General features: G+C 52.2%; 1 protein-coding gene across 2 annotated transcripts; it reads left to right on the forward strand.

Annotated features, from left to right (window-relative positions):
- Positions 1–462: 462 nt before the first annotated feature.
- On the forward strand, positions 463–21830 carry WDR45B (WD repeat domain 45B). 2 transcript variants are annotated; one of them, XM_074319684.1, is made up of 10 exons: positions 463–727; positions 5466–5540; positions 12122–12223; positions 14705–14792; positions 15730–15824; positions 17911–18101; positions 18606–18691; positions 19565–19666; positions 20029–20150; positions 20585–21830. In XM_074319684.1, the coding sequence occupies exons 1-10, from the start codon at positions 661–663 to the stop codon at positions 20689–20691; spliced, it is 1035 nt and encodes a 344-aa protein (XP_074175785.1). In that variant the 5' UTR covers positions 463–660; the 3' UTR covers positions 20692–21830. The 2 variants fall into 2 exon arrangements, with proteins under 2 accessions (XP_074175785.1, XP_074175786.1); XM_074319685.1 differs by lacking the exon at positions 5466–5540 and having other exon boundaries at positions 533–727.
- Positions 21831–22445: the final 615 nt, after the last annotated feature.

The raw sequence follows: 22445 nt of genomic DNA on the forward strand, positions 1-22445 counted from the left end.
TATTTTTCCTCTTACAAAAAGAAAGTTGGGTGTTAGCAGGGAGCATGTGTCATGCCTGTGCCCTCCACGCCGGGCTCGAACCCGTCCGCCCCCCAGAGGGGAGCACGGGCGTCCCCGCCCCTAGGACACGCGGCTGGGGGATTCACATCTTCTACCGCCCTTTTCAAGATGTGCTTACCAATGGGGGTGTGATTTCTGGGGGGGTTCTAGTTCCTGTCGGGCCCCTGCCCCCCGCCTGCGCCGAAGGGGCGAGGGGTCTGGCTGCCTCTTCAAATCGCCCGCGTGTCCCGGGGTCGGTAGCCCTCAAGGCCTCCTCTCACCGGGTAGGAGATTCCCCGCCCCGCCCAGACCCCGCCCCGCTCAGACCCCGCCCCCGCTCAGACCCCGCCCCCGGCCCGACTTGCCTCCTCAGATCACCCCGCCTCCCGTGACGTCACGCGCACGTGACGCCCTCGGCGCTCCCTCCCCGCCCTGGACTGCCCGGGTAGATGAAATCGGCGCTCCGCAGCAATCTGGCTGCGCACGCACGCACGCACGCACGCACGCACGCCGCTCGCTTCCGGCCGCGGCGGCCTCCGCGCCGGCCTGACGGGACCCAGCGCTCGGCGTCCGTGAGCGACATGCAGCGCTGACGAGCGGCGGACGCTCCGCGGCGGCGCCATGAACCTCCTGCCGTGTAACCCCCACGGCAACGGGCTGCTCTACGCCGGCTTCAACCAGGACCATGGTGAGTGAGCCTCCGCCCGCGCGCGGGCCGCGGACGCCCCTTCCCGGCCGAGCCCCACCCCTCGCAGCCCCCGCAGGCGGGTCTCTGTCCCCGGACGCGCCCCGCACGGACAAGTCCTCCTGGCCTGGCCCCGCGCCCACCCTCCCGCCGCCGCTGCCACCCGAGCCGGGGTGCGGGCCCGGGCGGGGCGGGTCCCGTCAGCCCCGGGCCTTTAGCGACCCCCGGGCGGCGGCCGCTCCCCCTCGGCTCCCCAGCGCCAGGCTGCGCTCCGGCTCCGCGTCCCCGCCCGGGCCGTCGGCGCCCTCTGAGCCTGGGGCCTCCGCCTGGCCGCCCGCTCCCCCCGGGCCCGTCCTCCCCCGGCCCCGCAGGCTCCCCCTCGGATGGGCGCTCGTGGGACCTGTCCCCGGGGCGTGTCTGAGGTTCTGCCCCGAAGTCCCGTTTCCCCTGTGCTCGCGAAGGGCCTTTAGCAAGTAAACCGCACTTCACTTTCTACTGACCACTCTCGCAGGTCTGATTGGGTGTCTTTGCTGGTTTTAATCGGAAAATGTCACCAAAGGCGCCCCTCCCCCCCCCGGGGTTTTCTTTTGCTTCTGAAATCAGAGAACTTTTAAGAGCTGTTAAGAGCCCCTCGGGGAAATCGCTTGCTTCGTCTCCCCTTCACTCCTTCCTCCCAGCCGCGGTCCCTCGGTGCTCGGACCCCGCTGTGGTCGCCTCCCCGGGGAGGCCTGAGGGCCCGCGGAGCGCGAAGGGGCCGCGGAGCCGGGCGGGAGGGGCCGGGACCGCACAGCAGCCGCCGCCCCACCGCAGGCTGACTCGGTCTCACCGTTGGGAGACAAGGAGGGACAGCGGCTCTGCAGGGACCGGCTTGTCCGAGCTGCTGCCTGCGGCTTTGGCGTTTGGGGCGGATCGGAGCAGGTGCTGGGGGCCCGGCGTTTGTGCGGAGACTGCAGCTCCCGCTGGCGCCGTAGGCGGCGCCGGCCGAGCGCGCGGGTTCGATGGCGGTGTTGCGGGAGAGCGAGACGCACCTGAGGGCCACGGTCTGGGGGCGGGAAATGCGGCTGCGAGGCAGGTGCTGGCCGTTCCCGTTAGGTCGCAGGAGGAGGCAAGGGGACGTCTGGCCTGTGAGGTCCTGGAAGGGCTCTCGGAGGAGGTGCAGTTAGACCGAACGGGGGAGGTGGGGAAGGCCGTGGGCGCCGTGGGCTCCGTGGGCCCTTGGGCTCCGTGACCGCAGGGCAGGTGGTTTGGCTTTGGCCTTGGCCGCAGGGCTCGTGAAGGAACGTGACAGGTGAGGTACCCACATGTTTGGGGCCAGATCCTGGACATTGGGCAATATGTGGCTGAGCTTTTTGGTTTAGAAAACCAGAGGAGGGCCAGTCGGTTTTTAAATAAGTTTTGAGAGTAATTGAGAACGCTTCAAGAAATTAACAGCGATGTAACAACTCCTTAAGAAATTTGCTTTCAATGAAGAGATGTGTAACTGATAGTAAGGAAGGGAGAGAGAACGAAAAAAAAAAATACTAACAATTGTCATCCCAATAAATAAAAAATAAATAAAAGGGAAAAAAAACAAACAGACAACTTAGTGACTTGAAGTCATTTAATGCAAGAAAATCATTTCCACATGCTTACCTGCCTAAATGCCAATTGAGAAATCTTTGTATTTAAGTTTCAGTGTAATATTTGTGGCTCAAATAATGCTAATTATTTAAGAAACCAGCAAAGTTTGTAAAGGTTTCATTAAAAATTATTTTAAAAATATAGCTTTGGCTTTTAAATAAACATTTCAATTGTTTGAAAAACAGGCTTTTGTAAAACCAGCTCATTTCATTGTAAGAAATTATAAGTAAAGCTTAAGTATTTTTTTAAAAAGCAGTGTGCTGTTATACTTAAGCTTCTGGTTAATTCCCTGTAAAGTAAATTTATGCCAGATAATTGAGTTTATTACATTTTCGTTTTACTTTATACTGATTTTTAATTTTTACTCTCAGCATTTTTAACACTCTCCCTCCAACTTTAGGCTTAGAAATCCTTTTTTAAAAAGGACATTTGCATATCATTGTAAATTGTTCAAACTTCTGACTTGTCTCTTCCCAGGTAATTTGCACTGTGGTCTTCAAGACTCCTAAGCCTTGATGTGTGCATTTCCACAGTCTGGCTCCCTGTTTTTCTTTCTGTTCTCACAGGGAGCGCAGGGTTTGACTGCACGCTCTCTCTGGGTGCTAACTAGCCTGTCCTGCCTGACCGGGACGTGCAGCCGCACACTGACTCCTCGGCCCACCTCGCTGCCCTTCTTGCGCATGTGGGCAGAATTGCATGTGGATGGTGCATCTCGTCCACATAGACAACTGTGCCCGTCAGTGCTCTGATGCCCTACTGGCCCTGGCTTCCTCTGCACTGCTAGCTGCCCCGCTGGGTCCCGGTCACCAGCTGTTGGGCTGAGGGTTTCTCTGGAATAAAGTTTTGTTGAGATGGCAGGGATGGGAGAATTAATGCTGAATTTCGTATGGTAAGCAAGTGAAATCAGTTAATATCATTCAGAGAAAAGAAAGCAAGGAAATTGCCTCGCCTCCTTAGAGAATGGTTTCCAGCCTTTTGGTGTGTGTACCTGTCCTTTTCCCTTTTATGGAGGGTTACTGTGCTGACAGAAAAGTGTCCATTCCTGAGCGTTCGCCCAGGGACCTCTCTGACGGAATCCCCGTCGACCACACTCGCTGCTCACTCCCTTCCAGCCACTCACTGCCCCTCTGACTCCAGTGGCATAGAGGAGTTTTGCCTGTTTGCGTACTTTATTTTTGTTTCTGGCTCTTTTATTCAACATCATGTATGTGAGATTTTTCCCCATATTGTTGAGTAGTATAGTAGGTCGTTCTCACTGATGTATAGCGTTTTCTTTTTGTGAATATATCACAGTGTGTCCATTCTAAAATCAGTAGGCATTTGAATGGGTTCTCCGCTTTCGGCTGTTCTGAGTAGAATAGTGCTACTATGAGCATTACAGTACGCGTCTTTTGGTGAACACGTGTCTTCATTTCTGCAAGGTGTGTACACCTAGGGGCAGTGTGGACAGCTGCGGGACAGCGCCGCAGCTCCTGAGGTGGCCGTGGGTGGCCCTCCCAGCGGTCTGTGGATTCCCAGGCCTCTGCACCCACCGCACACTTGGTACTTTCCTCGTCCTGGCGGGTGTGGAGTGAGTCTCTTATGCTGCATTTGAGATGATCTTTGCATTTGCCTTGTCCTCTGTGTCTATTGGCCATTCAAATATTCTCTTCTGTGAAATGTCCACATCTTTGGCTCATTTTTCTATTGAGTTGTCTGCCTTTTTCTTGTGTGTATACAGCAACTGTATATTTTTATCCAAGTCTTTTCAGAAATGTATGTGTTCTGGTGAAGGCAGATGCAGGCTTGAAACTGGGGGAAGATGTAATAGTTGAGAGAGAACTGGAAAAGATTTGACTCCTGTGTTTCCGTGTTCTCCAGGAAGCAAAGCTCTGATTGCTCTGTCCACATCACGTGAGGAGTTCCACTCCAGAGTGAGTTAGGAGATAACGGCTGACATGGTACTTTAGAGTGGGGCTTCGGCCCAGGCCCCGCCAGTGCCCTTCAGAGCTGGGAGCTGCTTGCCCGGCGGTCTCCCAGGCACTGGGGGAGCTGTCTGCTGTTTGAATCTCATGTTCTGCAGTTTTATAAGTAACTTGGACAAAGTATAAGCTTGCTTTCCACATTCGGAAGGGTGGCTGACAGGGTACAGAACGGGGTTCCGGAGCTGGAGGCCACGAGCCTGGGGCTGAAGAGGGCCGCGGCCTTGGTGCTCGCACCGCGGTGCAGTCGTGCTGAGGCTTTGCAGCCCATCTCGTGAAAAAGAATTGGAGGGTGTTTTTCTTGTCCTTCCAGCCACAAGCTTCATATGAACCAGCAGTTGGACCCGGTGGCGTTTAAGGAGATAAGTGTGGTCTTGGATTACACTTGGGCGAATGAAGTTCAGGTCACAGGATCACCTTGAAACTTGAGTGCTCCCTAACCTCAGGTCCTAACGGTGGCTTTAATGGGACCATTAACCCCTGATGTGTGACTTGGAGACAGTGACCCGGGTCACTCCTGGTGACTGTGCGGGTTGAGGAGTTAGACTTGTTTACAGATGGGAGTGAGGTCATGAGGGCCGACCCTAGGATGGCCTTCTAGAAGACCATCCTGTAGCAGCCCACCCTCCTTCTTCCCCAGCCTGGCCTGTCCACACCTGCTGCGATTGTCCTCCAGGACACATGGACCTCCTTGTTTGTTGTTGTTGTTGCTCCCTGACTTGGTACTTGACGCATGGTGCTCGAGTCGTGTGTTTGGAACGAGGAGGCAGGTGGCTAATGTCAGAGGCAGGTGTTGGTGGGAGTGCCCAGTGGCTCATGGAGGTAGATGATGAGCCCTTCTCACTGGACTTAAGTGTGTCAGGGCGCCCGTCCACAGGACGCCACAGAAGGGCCCTGCAGGGGAGGGTGCAGTGAGCGACTCCAGAGGTTCCCTTGCATGTAAAGCAACAAATGAAAAACGTCATGCTGGGATGTGCACACTGGTCAGTAGCAGTCCACACGGGCGTGGTGTGGCGTGTGCAGACCACATCTGTGTGGCCCAAGCACCTGCAGTTCTCAGGAGAGGCCACTTGGTCTGGGCCCTGGCTTTGCCACTCCAGTCCTGGGGTCCTTGGCTGAGACCCCAATGAGGTAAGTAATGTGTATCTCTCTCACTTCAGGATGCTTTGCATGTGGGATGGAAAATGGATTCCGAGTCTATAACACCGATCCGCTAAAAGAAAAAGAGAAACAAGGTAAGGAACTGACGTCTCACGGTTTCTCTCCTTTGCCAACGCTCAGAGTCTAAGTTTCATCTTGCTGGCGGAGGGAGCGGGGCAGCTGGCTCTGAGAAGTAGCTGGGATCGTGGCCCTGTCGGCTGGGATCGTGGCCCTTGTCGGCTGGGATCGTGGCCCTGTCGGCTGGGATCGTGGCCCTGTCGGCTGGGATCGTGGCCCTGTCGGCTGGGATCGTGGCCCTGTCGGCTGGGATCGTGGCCCTGTCGGCTGGGCTGGGGCTGTGCTCCTCCTGCTGCCGAGCTTCCGCGTGTGCCCGACTCGACTCACCGTCCAGTGACTTAGCGACGTGCAGCGTCTGTGTCTTCTCCCGTGTCTTGAGTCCTTGCTGGCTCTACGGGAAGAACAAGGTATCGCGGAGGCGGGCCCCTCTCACGCTTCTGTTGAGTATAAGATTGTGGAGAGCTCAGGTGATGGTTCAGTTACAGCAGGTGGGAGGGACTCTTAACTCTTGGTAAGTGACCAACACTTAGAAATATTATTTGTAGCAAGAAGTGGAAGTTGCTTCTGTTTACTTATTTCAGTGTTAGTTATGTTTTCGTGGAGCACACGCTGGAATCAGGAATGCTGTTGGTGAAATAAAGTAATGGTGGTCCTTTCCCAGTGTGACAGGAGAAATGTGAAATTTACCGGTAGAATTTTTTCAATTTGTTGTTTTCTCCTTCGTGTTTTTCTTAAGCTTTTAAGTGTCTCCTGGTCCTCACTTGCTGGGCAAATCAAGTACTGTCAACGGATGAACAAATCTCAGATAAATCATAGAAAATGAGAAATATTCTTTTTCTTCCTGCAGTGGTTGAGTTTTTTTCCAGTTCACATGTTACATTTTCTGATGCAAGAAATTTCTCATCCCTAAGAGGAGGTTACTCCGATGCTCCTCAAAACAGCCTCCTCCCATTTGAACAACTAATACCCTACGTCAAGGATTTTCAGAATTTTTTTTCATAGTGGACCCCCTTTATCAAATGAAATTTTCTGTACAACCCTGGTATGTAAGCCAGTAAGTGGTGCTTCATATGCTTTATATAGGAGTTTATTTTGTAAGCTGATGTCTGTAACTGTCCTTAGTTAGAGGAAGACAGTGTAGCCTGTCAGTTAAGGGCCCAGACTCTGGACCCTCATTGTTTAGACCCAGATCCTTGCTCTGCCCCCAACCAGGTTGCTGTGTGACCCGGGCAAGTTCCGCACCTTCTCTTGGCTCAATTTGTTTGTGTAAAATGAGGGTAACTGCCTGCCTCCTAAGAATGAATGAGGATGTGTGAAACACAGTAGTGGCTGGCACACGTGGAGTGCCGCGTCAGCTTGTGCTCTCACACTGTGTTCATGGCAACAGCAGTGTCTCGGGTGGAGTGTGTCCGTGGCAGCTGGGACTCTTGGGCGATGGTGGCAGTCTCCTAGCAGTCTGCCAGACTTCTGACTTCTGTTTACTCTTGGTTGCATGGTGAATTAAGACAGCTGAGTTATACAGATACAAGTCGTTACAAAATATTTTTAAATAGCTTGGTGTGGGGCTTTTAGGATACTTTTTGCTTATTGACCAGGAAACTTAGGAGTTAGAGATGTTTCAAAATTGAATCACTAGCAGCATATTAACAGTTGCTTCCTAACTAATGAGATGTTTGCCTTATGTCCAGTATTTCTAGTAAAAGTAGGTTAGAGAAGCACAGAGCCCCCAAGTCCCAGGCTTTGCCGTCGTCGTGCTGTTGTGCACGTATGTATTTGCTGTGACTGCTCAGCCGCCCCTTCTGGCCGCTGTCCCTGAGCTTCGTGTGTAGTGAATTGGGGACTGTGCTTTTTGATGGTGCATTCTGTGTGGTGCAAAAACCGCTGTGCTCTCGCAGGTTAGTCTGCTGTCCCATTTCTGGCAACTTAAAATCTCGATAATAGAAAACAGGAGACCTGACCTTGTTCCTGTTTTATCTTCGAGGTTTGCTTTCCTAAGTGAGGAGGAAGGAAGGAAGTGTGCCTGCATTGCAGTGGTCGTCCCCAGACCTAGCTGTGGCCGTGGTCTCCAGTGTGACTGTGGCACTGAGTGAGGAGCCTGCGTGGCCGTGAGCAGGGCCTCCTGTGGGCGTGCCCCCCGCTGGCAGGGCCCAGGAGCCGGTGGAGGCAGCGTGGCGTCCCCTGCGAGCTGCATCTCACGCACACAGGCGTGGGTTCCCTCAGCTGTCAGAGCAGCCGTGGCCCTGGGAGACTGCGTGGACTAGCGTAGCGCAGCCTGTCCGGTGTGGGCTGTAGATTTGGATTCAGATGCATCACACACACACTCAGTGCGTGCTAGAAAGAAGGCTCAGCAATCAATTTGAACAGATTAAGATGTGGCAAGAGTGATGCATTGGATAAAATATTACATTCAGTGGTCATAGAAATATAAAGCGGACGGTACACATCACCCCCACACTCCCTTGGAAACACCTCTCCTGTGCTCTGAAGGTGACGAGAAAGAACATGTACAGCTCACGTGGTCTACAGGGCGGGCAGAGGGGTTCAGAAGTGTTTCCTTGTCTTCAGTGCAACCCACCTTTCACATGTGACGCTGGCAGCCACGTGTGGGGACCTAGAGGGGACAGAGACCTAGAGGGACCGCCATGTGCCCAGTGGAGCAGCAGATGGGCGGTGGACGGACCTGTCTGGCATCAGGGTGCACTAGGGGCTGGGGGGGCACTGACGAATAAGATGGGTAGGGTCCTTGGTGAGACACACCAGTGTTTGGAAATGAGAGCTGACCTCTTTGTGCACAATTCCTGACGTCACCCGGTCCCAGATCTGCCTGATCTGACATCTGCCGGGGGCCTCACTGGCCTGGAATCCTCCTCTTGTCTAATTTCACAGAGGGTCATGTCGGCTTCGTGCTCCATGTGGTTACCCCAGCATGTCAGGGCTGAAGACTCGAGAGAAGTGGGAAGCCCCCGAGATGGAGCGGGGCCCAGGGGAGCTGATTGCTGGGGAAGGGCTCGGGGGCCAAGTCCACGTAGCTTCAGCGAGGGTGCGGAGAGGCAGACAGTTTCATGTTCCGGTTCTCGCCTTTGATGTTGAAATTGGGAGAACCGTTTTGTGGAGTGATTTGGCAAAATGGATTCATTTTACACACATACACACACACACACACGCACACACGCACAACACAGTGTGACCCAGCAGTTAAAGGATTATATCTGAAGGGGAAAAATTAGAAAAAAGACACCAGATGCTTGTGTAAATATATTCTTTATATCAGTGCTTCTAATAATGGGAAGTGGAAGGGGACCTGAGTGACGGTCACTAGAACACCATGAACTTGGTGATATATGACGGTGCACGCCTGCAGTCAGGTACCGAGGTCAGCCTGAGTCCAGACGTGGGGAGGTGGTGTGACACGTGTTGTTAATGGGAGAAGTTAGAGAGCGCGGGAGGGCAGCGTTTATCGGAGGAGGAACGAGGGCCGTGTCTGCACAGAGTTATGAGTTACATCCATGACGTCAGAAAGCGTTTCTGCTTTGTGCTTTTTTGTTTTATCTTTGTAGTGCTCACGTATGCTTTTATGATGGAAAATAAGCTGTTTCCGTTCAAAGGAAACTGCACAGAAACGGAAGGAGTCGGAGGGCAGGACAGGCAGTGGCCGGGGTGGTTACCCTCAAGTGCTGGGCTGCGGTCCAGTCTCACCTTTTGTATAAAGCAGTTAGGTTTTCCAGCCTCTCCGTGGGATGGGAGTTACACCAACACTGCCATGCCCCCCTCCCTCCGTTTCTTTTTTTTTAATTTCTCATTTCTTGAGAGAGATTCTGTTGGAAGACCAAGGTCTGCGAGGTATTGATTTGTGCCTGAAGTTTTCATCTGGCGAAGCTTGCTGGGGCCTGTTTTGTGCCCTCTCCATCCATTTCTGCAAGTTCAGCATCTGTGCAGACAGTTGCCAGGCCCTGGGACTGACAGACGTGCTTGCTGATGAGCGAGCGTCCCTGCGCACGTTCCTGCCTTGTCTAAACGAGCCAGGCCCTGCCTCCTTCCATTTGCAGCCTGCACTGAGGAAGTAGCCCTGCCCCTCACAGACCTCCAGGACTCTCCATTCTGCACAACGGAAGCTGTCCCCAGGAGACACTCCCTCCCCACCCGCCTCCTCCCAGCCACTGGGCCCGTCCTACTTCCTGTCCCTATGAATTGGAGTCCTCCAGGTGCCTCGTACAAGTGGCCTCACGTGCCGTGTGTCCTCCTGTGACTGGCTGGCCTCACTGAGCATAATGTTCTCAGGGTCCATCCATGGTGTAGCACGGGCCGAATTTCCCTGTGAAGGCTGAAGAATATTCCATTGTGTGGACAGACCACGTTTTCCGTGCCTCTGTAGTTGTTTGGGTGGCTTCTACCTCTTGGCTGTTGTGAGTGACACTGGCTTCTCTGAACATGGGTGTGAAAAGACCTCTGCCAGACCCTGCTTTCCATTCTTTTGAATGTGTCCTAGACAGGAAGTGGCGATTGCTGGGTTATGTCGTGGTTCTGTTGTCGGTGTTCCAAGAGCTGCCATGTTGTTCTCAGAGCAGCTGTGCCGACAGTGCATAGGCGTCCCTGTTTCTCCACATCCTTGCCAACACTTGTCACTTTCTGCTGTGAACGTGGCCACCCTCGGGTGTGTGGGGACAGAGGCCTGCCTCCTGTGGTTTTGGTTTGTCTAATGTCTGGTGATGTTGAACATCTTTTCATGTGTGTGTTGGACGTACTGTCTTTGGAGAAATGTCCATTCAAGTCCTTTGCCCATTTTTTAATTGGGTTGTTTGTTTTTTGTTGTTATTGTTGTTGGGTTGTAGGAGTTCTTTATATGTTCTGGATCTGAGCCCCTTACCAGGCATATGACTTGCAAATATTTTCTCCCGTTGTGTAGGTTGGCTTTTCACTCTTGATTCTGCTCTTTGAGGCACAAAAGCCTTTAAGTTTAATGTAGTCCCATTTGTCCATTTTTGCTTTTGTTGCCTGTGCTTTCGATGTCATATTCAAGAAATCATTGCCACGGGTAATGGTGTTTGCCTGTGTTTTCTTCTGGGACTTCTGTAGTTTGGGATCTTACATTTAGGTCTTTAGCCCATTTTGAGTTAATTTTTATACATGGTGTAGTTAAGGGTCCAGCTTCGTTCTTTGCAGGTGGATTTCTAGTTTTCTAGGCAGCATTTTTGAAGAGACTGTCTTCCCCCTTGGTGGTCGGGGGGTCAGACCGCCTTTGTTTAATAGCAGGTTATTCGAAGTTTTGGTCAGCTTTGGTCCATTACAGTCCAGTGACCAAGGAGGTAAAGACCAAGACCAAATGTCAAGTGGCAGTTGGTGACTGAGTTCACACGAAGCAGGGTGGTGGCCTCAGTGGTTGGAGGTGGAGTCCTGCTCCAGGGTTTAAAGCAGCCTGGGCTTTTATAGATCTGAAGCCTCACACCTACCGTGTTTCCCCGAAAATCAGACCTCGCCAGAATCAGCTCTAGTGTGTCTTTTGGAGGAAACATTAACATAAGACCCAATATTGTATTATATTAACATTATATTATATTTATTATATTAGATTTGGTATATTATATATTATATTATACCCGGTGTTATATTAATGTTTGCTTCAAAACACACATTAGAGCTGATGGTCCGGCGAGGTCTTATTTTCGGGGAAACATGGTAGCTGAGCGGAGAGGCACTGTAAGGAATGGGCCATCGTCATCGAGTGGATTTGGACTGTGGCCACATCCTGTTAGAACCAGAGTTGCTGTGAGGTAGCTTGTGTCAGAGGACTCTTAAATTGTGGAAAAGAAAAACTGTTTTCATTATGGATGATACTAAACATACAGTACTGGGGTTTCTACAGGCCTTGAACTTTAAATCTCTCATAGAGCATCCGGATGGAATTTGGAATCAACTGGTGCAGTGCGACTGCACAGGTAGATGTCGATTCTTAGGTTAACTTCTCATTTTTAGAGGTTTGGGTTCCTCACTTGCCCTTGGCCGTGCCCTCCCTATCCCAGGAGGCCACAGTGATTTCAGACTGGAGTGCGAGGCTGAGGAGGCCTGGGCGGGGCAGGCCTGCTCTGTGACAGACCCCACAGTGGGGTTCGCTTCTCTGAGCCCCAGGCGTCTCATCGTCTCATCGGGGCTCCCATTGCCTGCTCTGAGAGCACGGGTCTTCTTCTGTGATGAGGACATGTGAAAATCTGCTGCCATCTCCCTCTTAATAGAATTCACGAGCATTTGTGAGCATTTCAGGCTTTAGTGGAAGAGTGTTTAAATGATGGAAAGGAAACTTGTGTGTGTTACAGTGTTTAGCTTTCTCAGAGCTTACAGGTCCTGTCACGTCGGCTTCGTAGGTACTATGTGCTCAGCGATTGTGCGAACGCAGTGGCTGTGGCTGGGGGGCAGAGGCTGAGATCAGTCTGAAGCCCAGACCTGCTTCCCTTTCCTAGCCACTCACCAGTCGCATTTCCGACGATAGGTAGATACTGTGCATTGCTGACTGACACTCAAATGCCAATTGTTACGTTTTCACCTTTTTTTTTCTTTTTCAAAAATTATAAAACTACATACTAATTTCTTTTTAATACTATTTCAGAATTTCTGGAAGGAGGAGTTGGCCATGTTGAGATGTTATTCCGCTGCAACTATTTAGCTTTGGTTGGTGGTGGGAAAAAGCCGAAATACCCTCCCAACAAAGGTAAAGTACGTGCATTTAATGGTCGTGCCTCATGTGCAGAAGCACCGTGCACTTTGTAGAACTGTTTGTCTGCGGCCACATTCGCTCTCCCCGTCCCGTGTCCTATGATGTGTGAAGGTCCAGCCCCTGGGAAACAAGCAGCCAGAAAAGGAGTGGCTGGTCTCCAATGTTCCCAGGAGAAGAAATGAGTGACAGGTCACTTGCTCCCGTGACACAGAGCATGTACTTTGCAGTTAATGCGGACCGAGTAGGGGGCACACTGCCCCTGGGCCCCGCTCTGTTCTGGGTCATCAGCGTCGTGCGTTTATCTTAAAGCAAAATGGAGGGAGGTTGTTTTTCCTACAGAGCCATTGATTCACAGAAACATAGACCAAAAACCCAACTAGGCTCTAGGTTGAAAGGTATTGTTCTTGGGGGGGTTTGTGTGTGTGCGTGTGTGTGTTTAGAGAGACTGCTGTGTAAAGGGTCTCGCCCTTGAGGGTGAGGTCAGGAAAGCCATCACCAGATCTTAGGGACACCGGGCCTGGAAGCAGTCAGTGTGTGAGACCAGAGGTGGAGGCAGAGATGGGAGCACAGGAGGTGGGTGGGGAGAGGGAAGCCAGTGGTCCTCAGGCTCAAGTGCTTGGGGGTGGGGGGTGGGGCCGAAGAAGGGCCCTGGGCCTGGTGAGCTGAGTGAAGCCTGCAGCCCTGGGGGGCTGCTGAGTTGGAGCCTCCTGGTCAGGTTGCAGAGTGGGTGGGAGGTGGAGGCCGCTCTCTTTCAGGTTTGGTGGGGGAGGGAAGAAGGACGGTCGTGAGGAAGGTTTTCCAGGATGTGCCCTGGGCTTGAGGGTGCGCTGAGGTCTGCGTGAGACCTTGTGCAGTGTGGAGTCACTCGGGCCTGTCGAGCAGAGGGAGTGTTGGATGGCCCTTGATCTTGACATACCATGGGCCCAGAGGGGCCAGAGTGTGGGCCTGTGACCCTGCACATGGAACCGCACTCCAGTGAGTGCTCTGATACCCTCCTGAGCGCCGGGCTCGTGTGCACAGACCTGCCAGCTCGTTGTCGCAGGCTGAAGGTCCGAAAAGCCTGGGTTGCTGTCTGGGTCATTGCAGCACAGCCGGTGCGCAGAGCCTGTGGCTGTGAGCCGTGGAAGAGGTCACCCAGAGGTGACACGGAAGAGCTGGGTGGGGGTGGGCTTTGCAGTGGAATAAGGATTGTTTCCTGGGCTGCTTGGGGACCGGCGGCAGTGCCAGTGCTGCATTGCTTCGTCTTGTCCTGAAGAAATTTCTCAGCCGTTGATGAGGAAAGGGAGCAGGAGCCTGGCCCCACCTGGGGCAGCATGGGAGGAGGGGCGTCAGTGACACCTGTGCGTTCCTGCAGGGCAGTCGGATTGATAATCTCTAGGAGTGCTCCCCCTTCAACCTCCTATTCTCTAAAGAATTCCAAGAATGAGAGGGACTCAGAATTTAAGGATTTAGGAGAAAGCAGTTTTCTAACAGCAAATTTTGGGGAAAATTTAAATGTACTTTTTGTAGAGTGCTAAAGGCAATTTTTTAAAAAAATAACTTCGTCTGTTTAAGCTTTTGTAAGATTAAAATTTTTTTTCAATAATATTTGAATAATATTTTTTAAATGCTTATACATTTTAATTAACCTCTTTTATAGTTGGTAAATTGTACGTTATTTAATAATTGTTTGGTAGTTCTTTGCAGGCTGGTGTTAGCTCTTGATTTGATAGTTAGGTCCCTTAGTCCATCCGGGTAAAACTGAACCTGAATTTCGCCCCAGGACTCATGCTGGTCATGGTGTCAGGACCTTCAGGGGAATCATTCGTTCCCTGCCAGCCTTGGTCACCTTGCCCATGAGGAGACCGTACTTTAGCTTACCTCACACCCTTCATAGATGGCTTTTCAAGTCGAGAAGATAAAAACAGCTGCATGCCTTACCCTGCCTGTCCCAGCACTGCTGGCCAGTGTTGCCATCCTCAAAGGTTCTCTGAGTTATCTCATCTAGTGGGAAGCAAGCCGCTAACCCCACAAAACTCAGAGAGCAAGAACAGTCAGGCGGGTCAAGAAAGCCCCTGGCCCTGGCATTTTGTGCCTCTAACTCCACAGGAAAACTGAACCCTTTCTTTTCTTGATCCAGGTTTATCTCTAACACTCGAGCCCGAAGTAACTGTGGTCAGGCTTGCTTTTTGGCTCAGTCAAGTGGAACCACAGAAAGAGGGGTGGGGAGAACTTTGCCTGAAAGCCAGGCAAGGGTTGGCAGAGAGGAGATTAAAGTGCGTGTGCTCGCGTGTGTGTAAGAGACAGACCAGCCGTGCTGCCCAGCCTGTGAGGGAGGCGAGAGGGTGGGTCCAAGGGTGAGACCCACAGGCGCAGGTGTTGGGTGGGTCTGAGGACCGACAGCTTCATGTTCCTGGTTAGGCGGTTGTGACAGGAGGTCCCCTTCAGAAGTGACCTGCTCGTTACTGTGTTCACACGTTCTTCCTGCCATTTCAGTGATGATCTGGGACGACCTGAAAAAGAAGACTGTTATCGAAATAGAATTTTCCACAGAAGTCAAGGCAGTCAAATTGCGGCGAGATAGGTAGGTTTGGTATCTGATTTTTAGAAATGGAAGAGTCACTTTCTCTGAAGGTGGCTGAAATGCTTTCACTCTAAAGGACAGTTGTGTATTAAAATGTGATGACTGTAGTTTCTGACCCCGACAACACAGGGCGTACTCCTATTGCTACAGGGAAGGCAGGGAACTGAACTGGTTCCCAGGGTCACTGGGGGAAGGGGGGTCGGAGACAGCCTGGCGCACACCAGGCCTCCGGCCCCACCCAGTAGGTGCAGACTGAGGACGCCAGTTTAGAACCGTGCATTGCCTCACCTTTCGTCCACGCTTTTCCAAACACTGCCTCAATAAAGGTTTTCCATTTGGAGACTTCATGCGCAGGTGTCATTGACTCTCACCTGTTGAAAGTACCAGGCTTCTAGTGTTGAGAATATTGAAACTTTTCCTGGGAGGTTGAGAAGACGAGTAAGCTTCATTAATTTGGGTCTGGTTTATATGTTACACTCAGCTGTGGGAGGGCAGGGGCAGCGGACAAGGTGAGTGTCATCCCTGTGCCCTAAGGTCCGTCTGTGGCTCCAGTGGCGTCAGTGTTGAGGAACCCTCAGTGCAGACACCGGGGTCAGTCAAGGAGCTGCCGCTTCCTGGCGTTTATTCAGGACGCACCTGAGAGCACCGGACGTGTAATTTTGGACTGTGTGCTCTCCTTGGTTCCTTGTCCAGGCGGACGCTTGATGCTGGTGCCTCTAGCCCTCAGAAAGGGCCAGGAGGCAGCCTCTCCCCAGGTGAGGGTGCTGACCGCATCCCTGTTCCAGGTGACCTGTTCCAAAGAGCCCTCCTGACGGAAGAACAATCCTTTGTAGGCACTGTTAGGGTGTTTCTGAGGTTCCAAAGGATAACACAGATCATGAAATGTTTGAGTATCGCTTTTGGCAAGAGGAATTTGATTGTGCTTTCTTCTTTTCAGAATTGTGGTTGTTTTGGACTCCATGATTAAGGTGTTTACATTCACGCACAATCCCCATCAGTTGCACGTCTTTGAAACCTGCTATAACCCTAAAGGTGAGAGATTCCGGGGGTGACGGTGGTTCTGGCTTCCTCAGGTCTGTCCAGGCGGGATGATGACTTGTGCTGGATACCCCTCCCCGACATGGGCCTGGGAGAGGTGGTCCTGAGGCACAAGGGGTGGTCTGGGAGACGTGGCCCTTCCCTCGGTCCCTTCCGCCTCCTGGGTGACCTAGGCATTGGTTCTGAGACCTCACCTCTCAGCAGACTCGTGGGGGAGTGAGGCCTTCAAGGGACTTTTTCACGGTGATTGTCAGCCATTCAGGAGGCTCTGTGCTGGGATCTATGTTTTTATTCCTTTCTGAGGCACCTCCTTCCTTTTCTTCTGCAGGGGGCGTTGCTTGTGGTCGGCTTTGATACTCATTATATCAGCTTGCTTTTTAGGAGTTTGAGGTTTTAGTCCTCCTAGCTAAAGGAGGTATAATTTACATAAGACTCACTCATTTTGAGTATGTCATTTGATAAATTTCAGTAATTGCAAACAGGTATGTAACTTCCACCACAGTCAAGACAAATCAGCCCCATCACCCAGGCACTTTCCCCCCACCTCACCTTCAAATTCTGCCTTTTCAGGTGTGTTTGGTATCTTTCTCTTAGCTTTATATTGCTGAGATTCCCCCATGTTTTTATGCGTATTTTAATTTTCTCCTTTGTATCGCTGTGGACAGACCACAGTCGTTTATCTATGCCAGTGTTTGTGGCTCTTGTGATTAGAAGCTGCTGTGACTTATCTCGTACAAGCCTTGGCGTGGGTCTGTTTTCGTGTCTCTTGAGTGAGTACTGAGGAGTGTATTGCTGGGTCATATTGTAAACATACGTCGAACTCTGACAGAATACTAACAGAAATGTTTTCCAAAGCGGCTGTCCATTTTCCATCCCCTCCAGTGATTTACGAGTGTTCCAGTTGTGACATGTCATCATCAGCACTTGGAGTTGTCGGTCTTTTGAACTTTTTTTAGACGTGTGGATGTGGTGACAGTATCTCCCTGAGGACAAGTGACGGGCCCCTTTGCATGTACCCACTGCCATTTGTACGTCGTCTTTTGTGAAGTGTCTTCAAATCTTTCGCCCATTTTAGAGTTATGTATCTTACTACAACTCAAGAATTCTGAGTTGTAGGAATTTTTTCTATAGTCTAGGTAAAGCCCTTTGTCTGGCACACTTTTGCAGATGTTTTCAGTTGGTCTGTGGCTTTTTGGCATAACAAAGATTTTCTTTTATGTTTTCTTACAGAAGTTTAGTAACTTTAGATCTCAAGTCTTTGATCCATTTCAAGTTGATTTCTGCACATGGCGTGAGGCAAAGGCCCAGGTTTTTCTTCTGTATGGATATCCAGTTTCTAGTACCATTTGCTAGAAAGATGATTTTTTTCCTACCTTGAATTACCTTTGTACTTTTATTTGATCAAATAAGTGTTAGATTTTTCTGGATTCTTCATTCTGTTGCAGTGATCTGTTTCTGTCTTTATCCTAATACCAAACTGCCTTGATTTCTGGAGCTTTAAAATAATTCTTGAAACAAGGTAATGTAAGTCCTGCACTCATGTTCTTACTGTGTTGGCTGGTCTGGGACTTTTGGGGTCCCTCAGAATGCACAGTGCCAGCTGGCGTTTAGAAATGCCTGTGGAGACCTGAGCTGCCATCGTACTGACTGGACGAATGTAGATTCAAACCCAGGATCGTAGTATAGCACTGTCTGTCGGGCCTTTTCTTTCCTTTGAAGTGTTAGTGTCTCGTACATTCATCCTTAAACTTTTAAGTATTTGGTTTTTTTACGCTGTTTCTAACGGATTGGCTCAGGCTTCACAATTTTGCGTTCTCAGTGGCTGGCATCACAGGAAACAGACGTTTGATAAAATTTATTCAGTAAGTTCAGCAAACGTCCCCAACCATGGACGGTCTCATGAGAGGGAGGTCGCTTTGCGTGTCCCTCTGGTACCCCTGACAGTGAAAAGAGTTTGTGATTCTGATGTAAATGGAACCCGCGAGGGCAGAGAGCAGGTTTTGGACGAGCCTCCGCTTACGGAAACACAGAGGCTTCGCAGGTGCTCGTGGGCCCTGACAGGTTCTCCACGTCTGTCTAGGTCTCTGTGTCCTGTGCCCCAACAGCAACAACTCCCTGCTGGCCTTTCCGGGCACACACACGGGGCACGTGCAGCTCGTGGACTTGGCCAGCACCGAAAAGCCACCCGTGGACATTCCTGCCCACGAGGGCGTCCTCAGCTGCATTGCTCTCAACCTGCAGGGAACAAGAATTGCAACCGCATCAGAAAAAGTAAGCGCGCGTCCCCACCCTCCCGAGGCCGCGCACCCCCAGATCCGCCCTTGCTCCCGAGACTTAACGTGTGGGCTCTGCAGACACTCGAGGTTCTTGGCCAGCTTCTCCCAAGAGATGTGCCGTGGCGGTCACTTTATTTGGTCTTGCCTCATCTCTCTGGCAGCCCAACTGTGGTGTCATTTTACCAGCTGGCTGTGGGAGTGACCCTGAAGGTGCCATTGCTCCAGACAGGGAGCTGACGCCCCTTGCGGGACAGCTCGGCCTGGGGGTCCGCCAGGGGAGCAGGGCTGAGCCCAGGGCCCTCACGAGCTCTGTCCTGCCTGTGCTGTGAGACGGAAGAGACACCGACCCACTCCTGGGAGCCATGGAGGGGCCAGCTGGGTGTTAGGTGATGTGGGTGGGTTTGGGGAGGAACATGTGGGCTTGTGAATGTAAGTCGTTTAAAAACTAACGAAAACGTTGTGAGTCTTCGATAATGAAACACTTCACTGTTTTTCAAAGGGGACCCTTATAAGAATATTTGATACTTCATCAGGGCATTTAATCCAGGAGCTGCGGAGAGGATCGCAGGCGGCGAACATTTACTGGTGAGGATGCACGTCAGGCCACCCTCTATGGAGAGGGCCCTGGCTTGGGTCATTGCTGACATGGGCTTGCATGGTTTGGAGGGACAGTCAAGGCCTCCGTGAGGCAGGCCGGAGAGTCTGTGCTTTTAGGGGGCCGTGCTCAGCTCATTCCGTTATCACTGACTCTAACTTCTTAGGTGCGTATACGCAGAAGAAAGAGTATTGTCATTGCCATGAACCCACCACCCCATTCAGCATCTATCAGTGCTGGCCGCTTTGATCTTCCCATGTCACTAGCCTCCTGCTTATTTTTGCAGGGTTTTAAGGCCCATCCTAGAGCCTGTGTTGGCTCATCTGTGGTAACTTCAGGTTCGAGAGACTGGTGGTTCCCACCCCGCCTAGTGGCCGCAGCCCTCAAGTGGCTGGACCCCTGCTGGGGCAGGACTTCATTCTGAATCTGAGGCTTTTGTGGGTATTGAGCAGCACTGGGTCTGCGAGTTAAAATCGTACTTATAAATGTAGTGGCCATGGCTCTGGGGCGCTGTGGTGTGCCCCAGGCACTCCTGTCCGTCTGTTCTGGGGTCCCTCCCACCCAGGGGATGCCTGCCTTTTCTCACCTGAGTGGCAGGCCCCCCGGGGGCTGCAGGAAGTCCCTCCCTGTCCTAGGCATCCAGCCTTGGGCATCAGTGCACCCTAGGAGGGCCCTACTGTTGCAGGCTGGGCCTTGCCCTGGCTTTGATTCTCTGGTGCTTGTTAATGGAGGGTCGGTTCTTAAAACTGCTGCCTGGAGTACAGGAGGCTGAGGTCTGAGGCGCCAGCCAGCCGGGGGGCTTCTTGCTGGGGCTGGGCTCCCCTTCCTCCCGTGGAACCCGATGCCACCTGGTCTCTCTGCAGCATTAACTTCAATCAGGACGCGTCCCTCATCTGCGTGTCCAGCGATCACGGCACAGTGCACATCTTTGCTGCGGAAGATCCAAAAAGGAATAAACAGTCCAGGTAGGTCCCCAGAGCTGAGGACTGGCCCCAGCACTTCCCCCCCAAGCTCTCTGGGGCTGTCTGCTGCGGACCCAGGCCCCTTCTGGTGACGAGCGCGGGGCCCTGAACGCCCATGGCTGTCGTAGTGTGTGCGTCTTCAGATAATTAATTTAGTGAGGGTGGAAGCCTGTGTCACTTCTGGTGTGGATGGTTTCTGGGTTTATTCTACAGCCGTTTGTAGGGACTTTGTGTTTTCATGTGGAAAATGAAAAACTAGAAGCAAAAGTAGAACTGGAATCATGAAGGCTAAGCCTGTGTTAAGAGCTGCGTCTAACTTTGCTGTGCGAACGTAACTCCCTTTCTTTTCTCCCTTGTCCTTGTAGTTTGGCGTCAGCCAGTTTCCTTCCAAAATACTTCAGTTCCAAGTGGAGTTTTTCCAAGTTTCAGGTCCCCTCAGGCTCTCCATGCATTTGTGCCTTTGGAACAGAGCCAAATGCTGTCATTGGTAAGTAAGTGGCCCTTCCAGGCGAGAGTGACACTCCGTCAGGTGTTGTCAGTGCTGGCCCTGCCCCACCGGCTGCCCCGTCCTCTCTCCTGTTTGGGGGTGGGGGGCACTGTGCACCCCACTCATGTCTGCACAGCCTTGCGTGTTACCAGGTCCCTCCCTTGGGGGTTTCCCAGGAAACCCTGGGGCAGATCAGTTGGTTTTTGAACTGATGACCAGAGAGGACTTTTTCCAATCCCTACCCCCACCAGAACAGTGGGGATTCCTGGCCGCGGGTGTGTTCAGGAAGGAGGGTAGGCCCTGGCCGACCCCAGGTTCACACGTCAGCTGCTCACTGCCCCGCACAGCTTTGTGCGGTTCAGCTCAGCGAGGGCCACCCGCTTTTAACTTTTCGGGAAGAAATATGTGAGTGACACGGCTTCCTTGTGTCGCAGCGATTTGTGCAGATGGCAGCTACTACAAATTCCTGTTCAACCCCAAAGGGGAGTGCATCCGCGACGTCTACGCCCAGTTTCTAGAGATGACCGACGACAAGCTGTGAGTCCCCAGCCGCAGTGCAGCCCACGCCCACGCCAAGTGCTGCGTGCCCCTTGGGCTCCTGGGACCTCGTGGGTGATGGGCTGGAGGGACAGCCCAGGACCTGGGTCTGGAAGCCACATGCAGCTGTCCCTTCTCCTGAGCAAGGCTTCTCGTTTCCAGACACTCATGCGGCTGAGCAGCTCGCACCCGGCTGCTGGCTGGTTACGCTCAGTCCCCCGGGGACGCTCGCTTTAGCGGTTCCTCTGCTTCTCGCACCTACAGCTGGGGCCCATACAAACCTGGGGACTGGGTTGAGAAAGGATGGACAAATCGAGATTTGTTTTTGGCACCAAATTCCATCATTTTTACTGCGTCTCGGGGCGGGGGAAATGAACAAGTGTGTAAACATTAGTTCTTACAGAGCATAACCAGATTTAAACAGAACAATACCAGCAGCTTGCCTTAGAAAAGGGACAGCACTTTTTCTCCCACCCGAACGTGGACACACAGCTGTCCCCTGAGCCCCGCGTTGTCCTTGCCACTGCCTGCTGTGAACCCGTGCTCTGGCGGTGTGTGCACGTGCTGGCATCCGTCTCTGCTGGAACCCAGGGCCCCCGTGTGCGTCACATGCGGTCCAGCTGGTCCCTGTTCTGTGCAGGGGACAGCAAAGCAGACTCCACAGATGGTCCTGGAAGGAAGCGCCATGTGCTAGAGGACGTGGAGGGGCCTTGTGACACCTCAGCGGGCAGAGCCTTTGCCCGCCAGCCCCCGGCCCCTGCCTACCATTTCCTCCCCCGACATTTATGAGAACAGCTGCACACTATGTTCTGGAGAGGGGCAGGCACAGAGCGTTTCCTTCACATCTGGGAACTAAACGGCTTCGCGGCTCTGTTGGTAGTCCTCCTCAAGGTGTGTTTCATGTCCTTAAATGCCCTTTAGGAAACCTGATTTTATGGTTTGATTTCAGGTTTAAAAACACTTAAAATCAGCAGCAAGTCCTCCATTTGCCAGTTCTTTTACTGTCGTGTAATCAACTAACTTTGTATGTGGGTTTCAATGTAAAGTATGCATGTTACTTTTATGTGTATTTAATCATGAAATTTAATTTTGCACACTTATTTTTAATGTTTCTTTTAAATAAAAGTGACTAATTTTATTGTACTCTGTACCCTTCACAAGGAAACAATTGTGTGTTACCGAGCCCAGCCCCTCGTTTTGAGAATCCGGCTGGGCTGTGGCTGCAGGAACAGCCCAGGCTCACCTGCTGTGTCAGGGCCAGGTGGGGGGTGGGCTGCAGGGCACCCTGCCACCCGCATAGGTGCCGGCCTGGCCTTTGGGTTCCGCTTGGGGGCAGAGGTGATGATGGTGATGTTCGTTAGCATTTGTTATTGTCTGTCAGGCAAGCTCTGCCTGGACCCCCTCTGCCTGCGTGGTGTCAGGGCGCCCAGACAGCGTCTGAACCCCCCTTTGGGTCAGGGATAAGAGGCTTCCTTCACGTTTATGTTGTTCCTAGTTTATATTTTCCCCTGGTACAGTCTCTCTGGTGTATCCTTATACGTTAAGCTAGGAAAACATGTCTAAGGAAGCGTGGGTGTCCTCGGCGCATGGGGACAGCTTTGGGACTGGCGAGGAAGCAGGCGGGCTCCGGGGACACTCCTGTCAGCCTGCAGTGAGCAGAGCCTTGCGTGCCTTTCGTGACAATGGGACAGGGATGTTGTGGGTGACGGGAGCCCCTGCCGAGGGGCGCTGAGTCACAGTGGGTCAACCTCGGGCTCA

The sequence above is a fragment of the Rhinolophus sinicus genome, linkage group LG15 (genome assembly GCF_036562045.2).
Source record: "Rhinolophus sinicus isolate RSC01 linkage group LG15, ASM3656204v1, whole genome shotgun sequence".
NCBI lineage: Eukaryota > Metazoa > Chordata > Mammalia > Chiroptera > Rhinolophidae > Rhinolophus > Rhinolophus sinicus.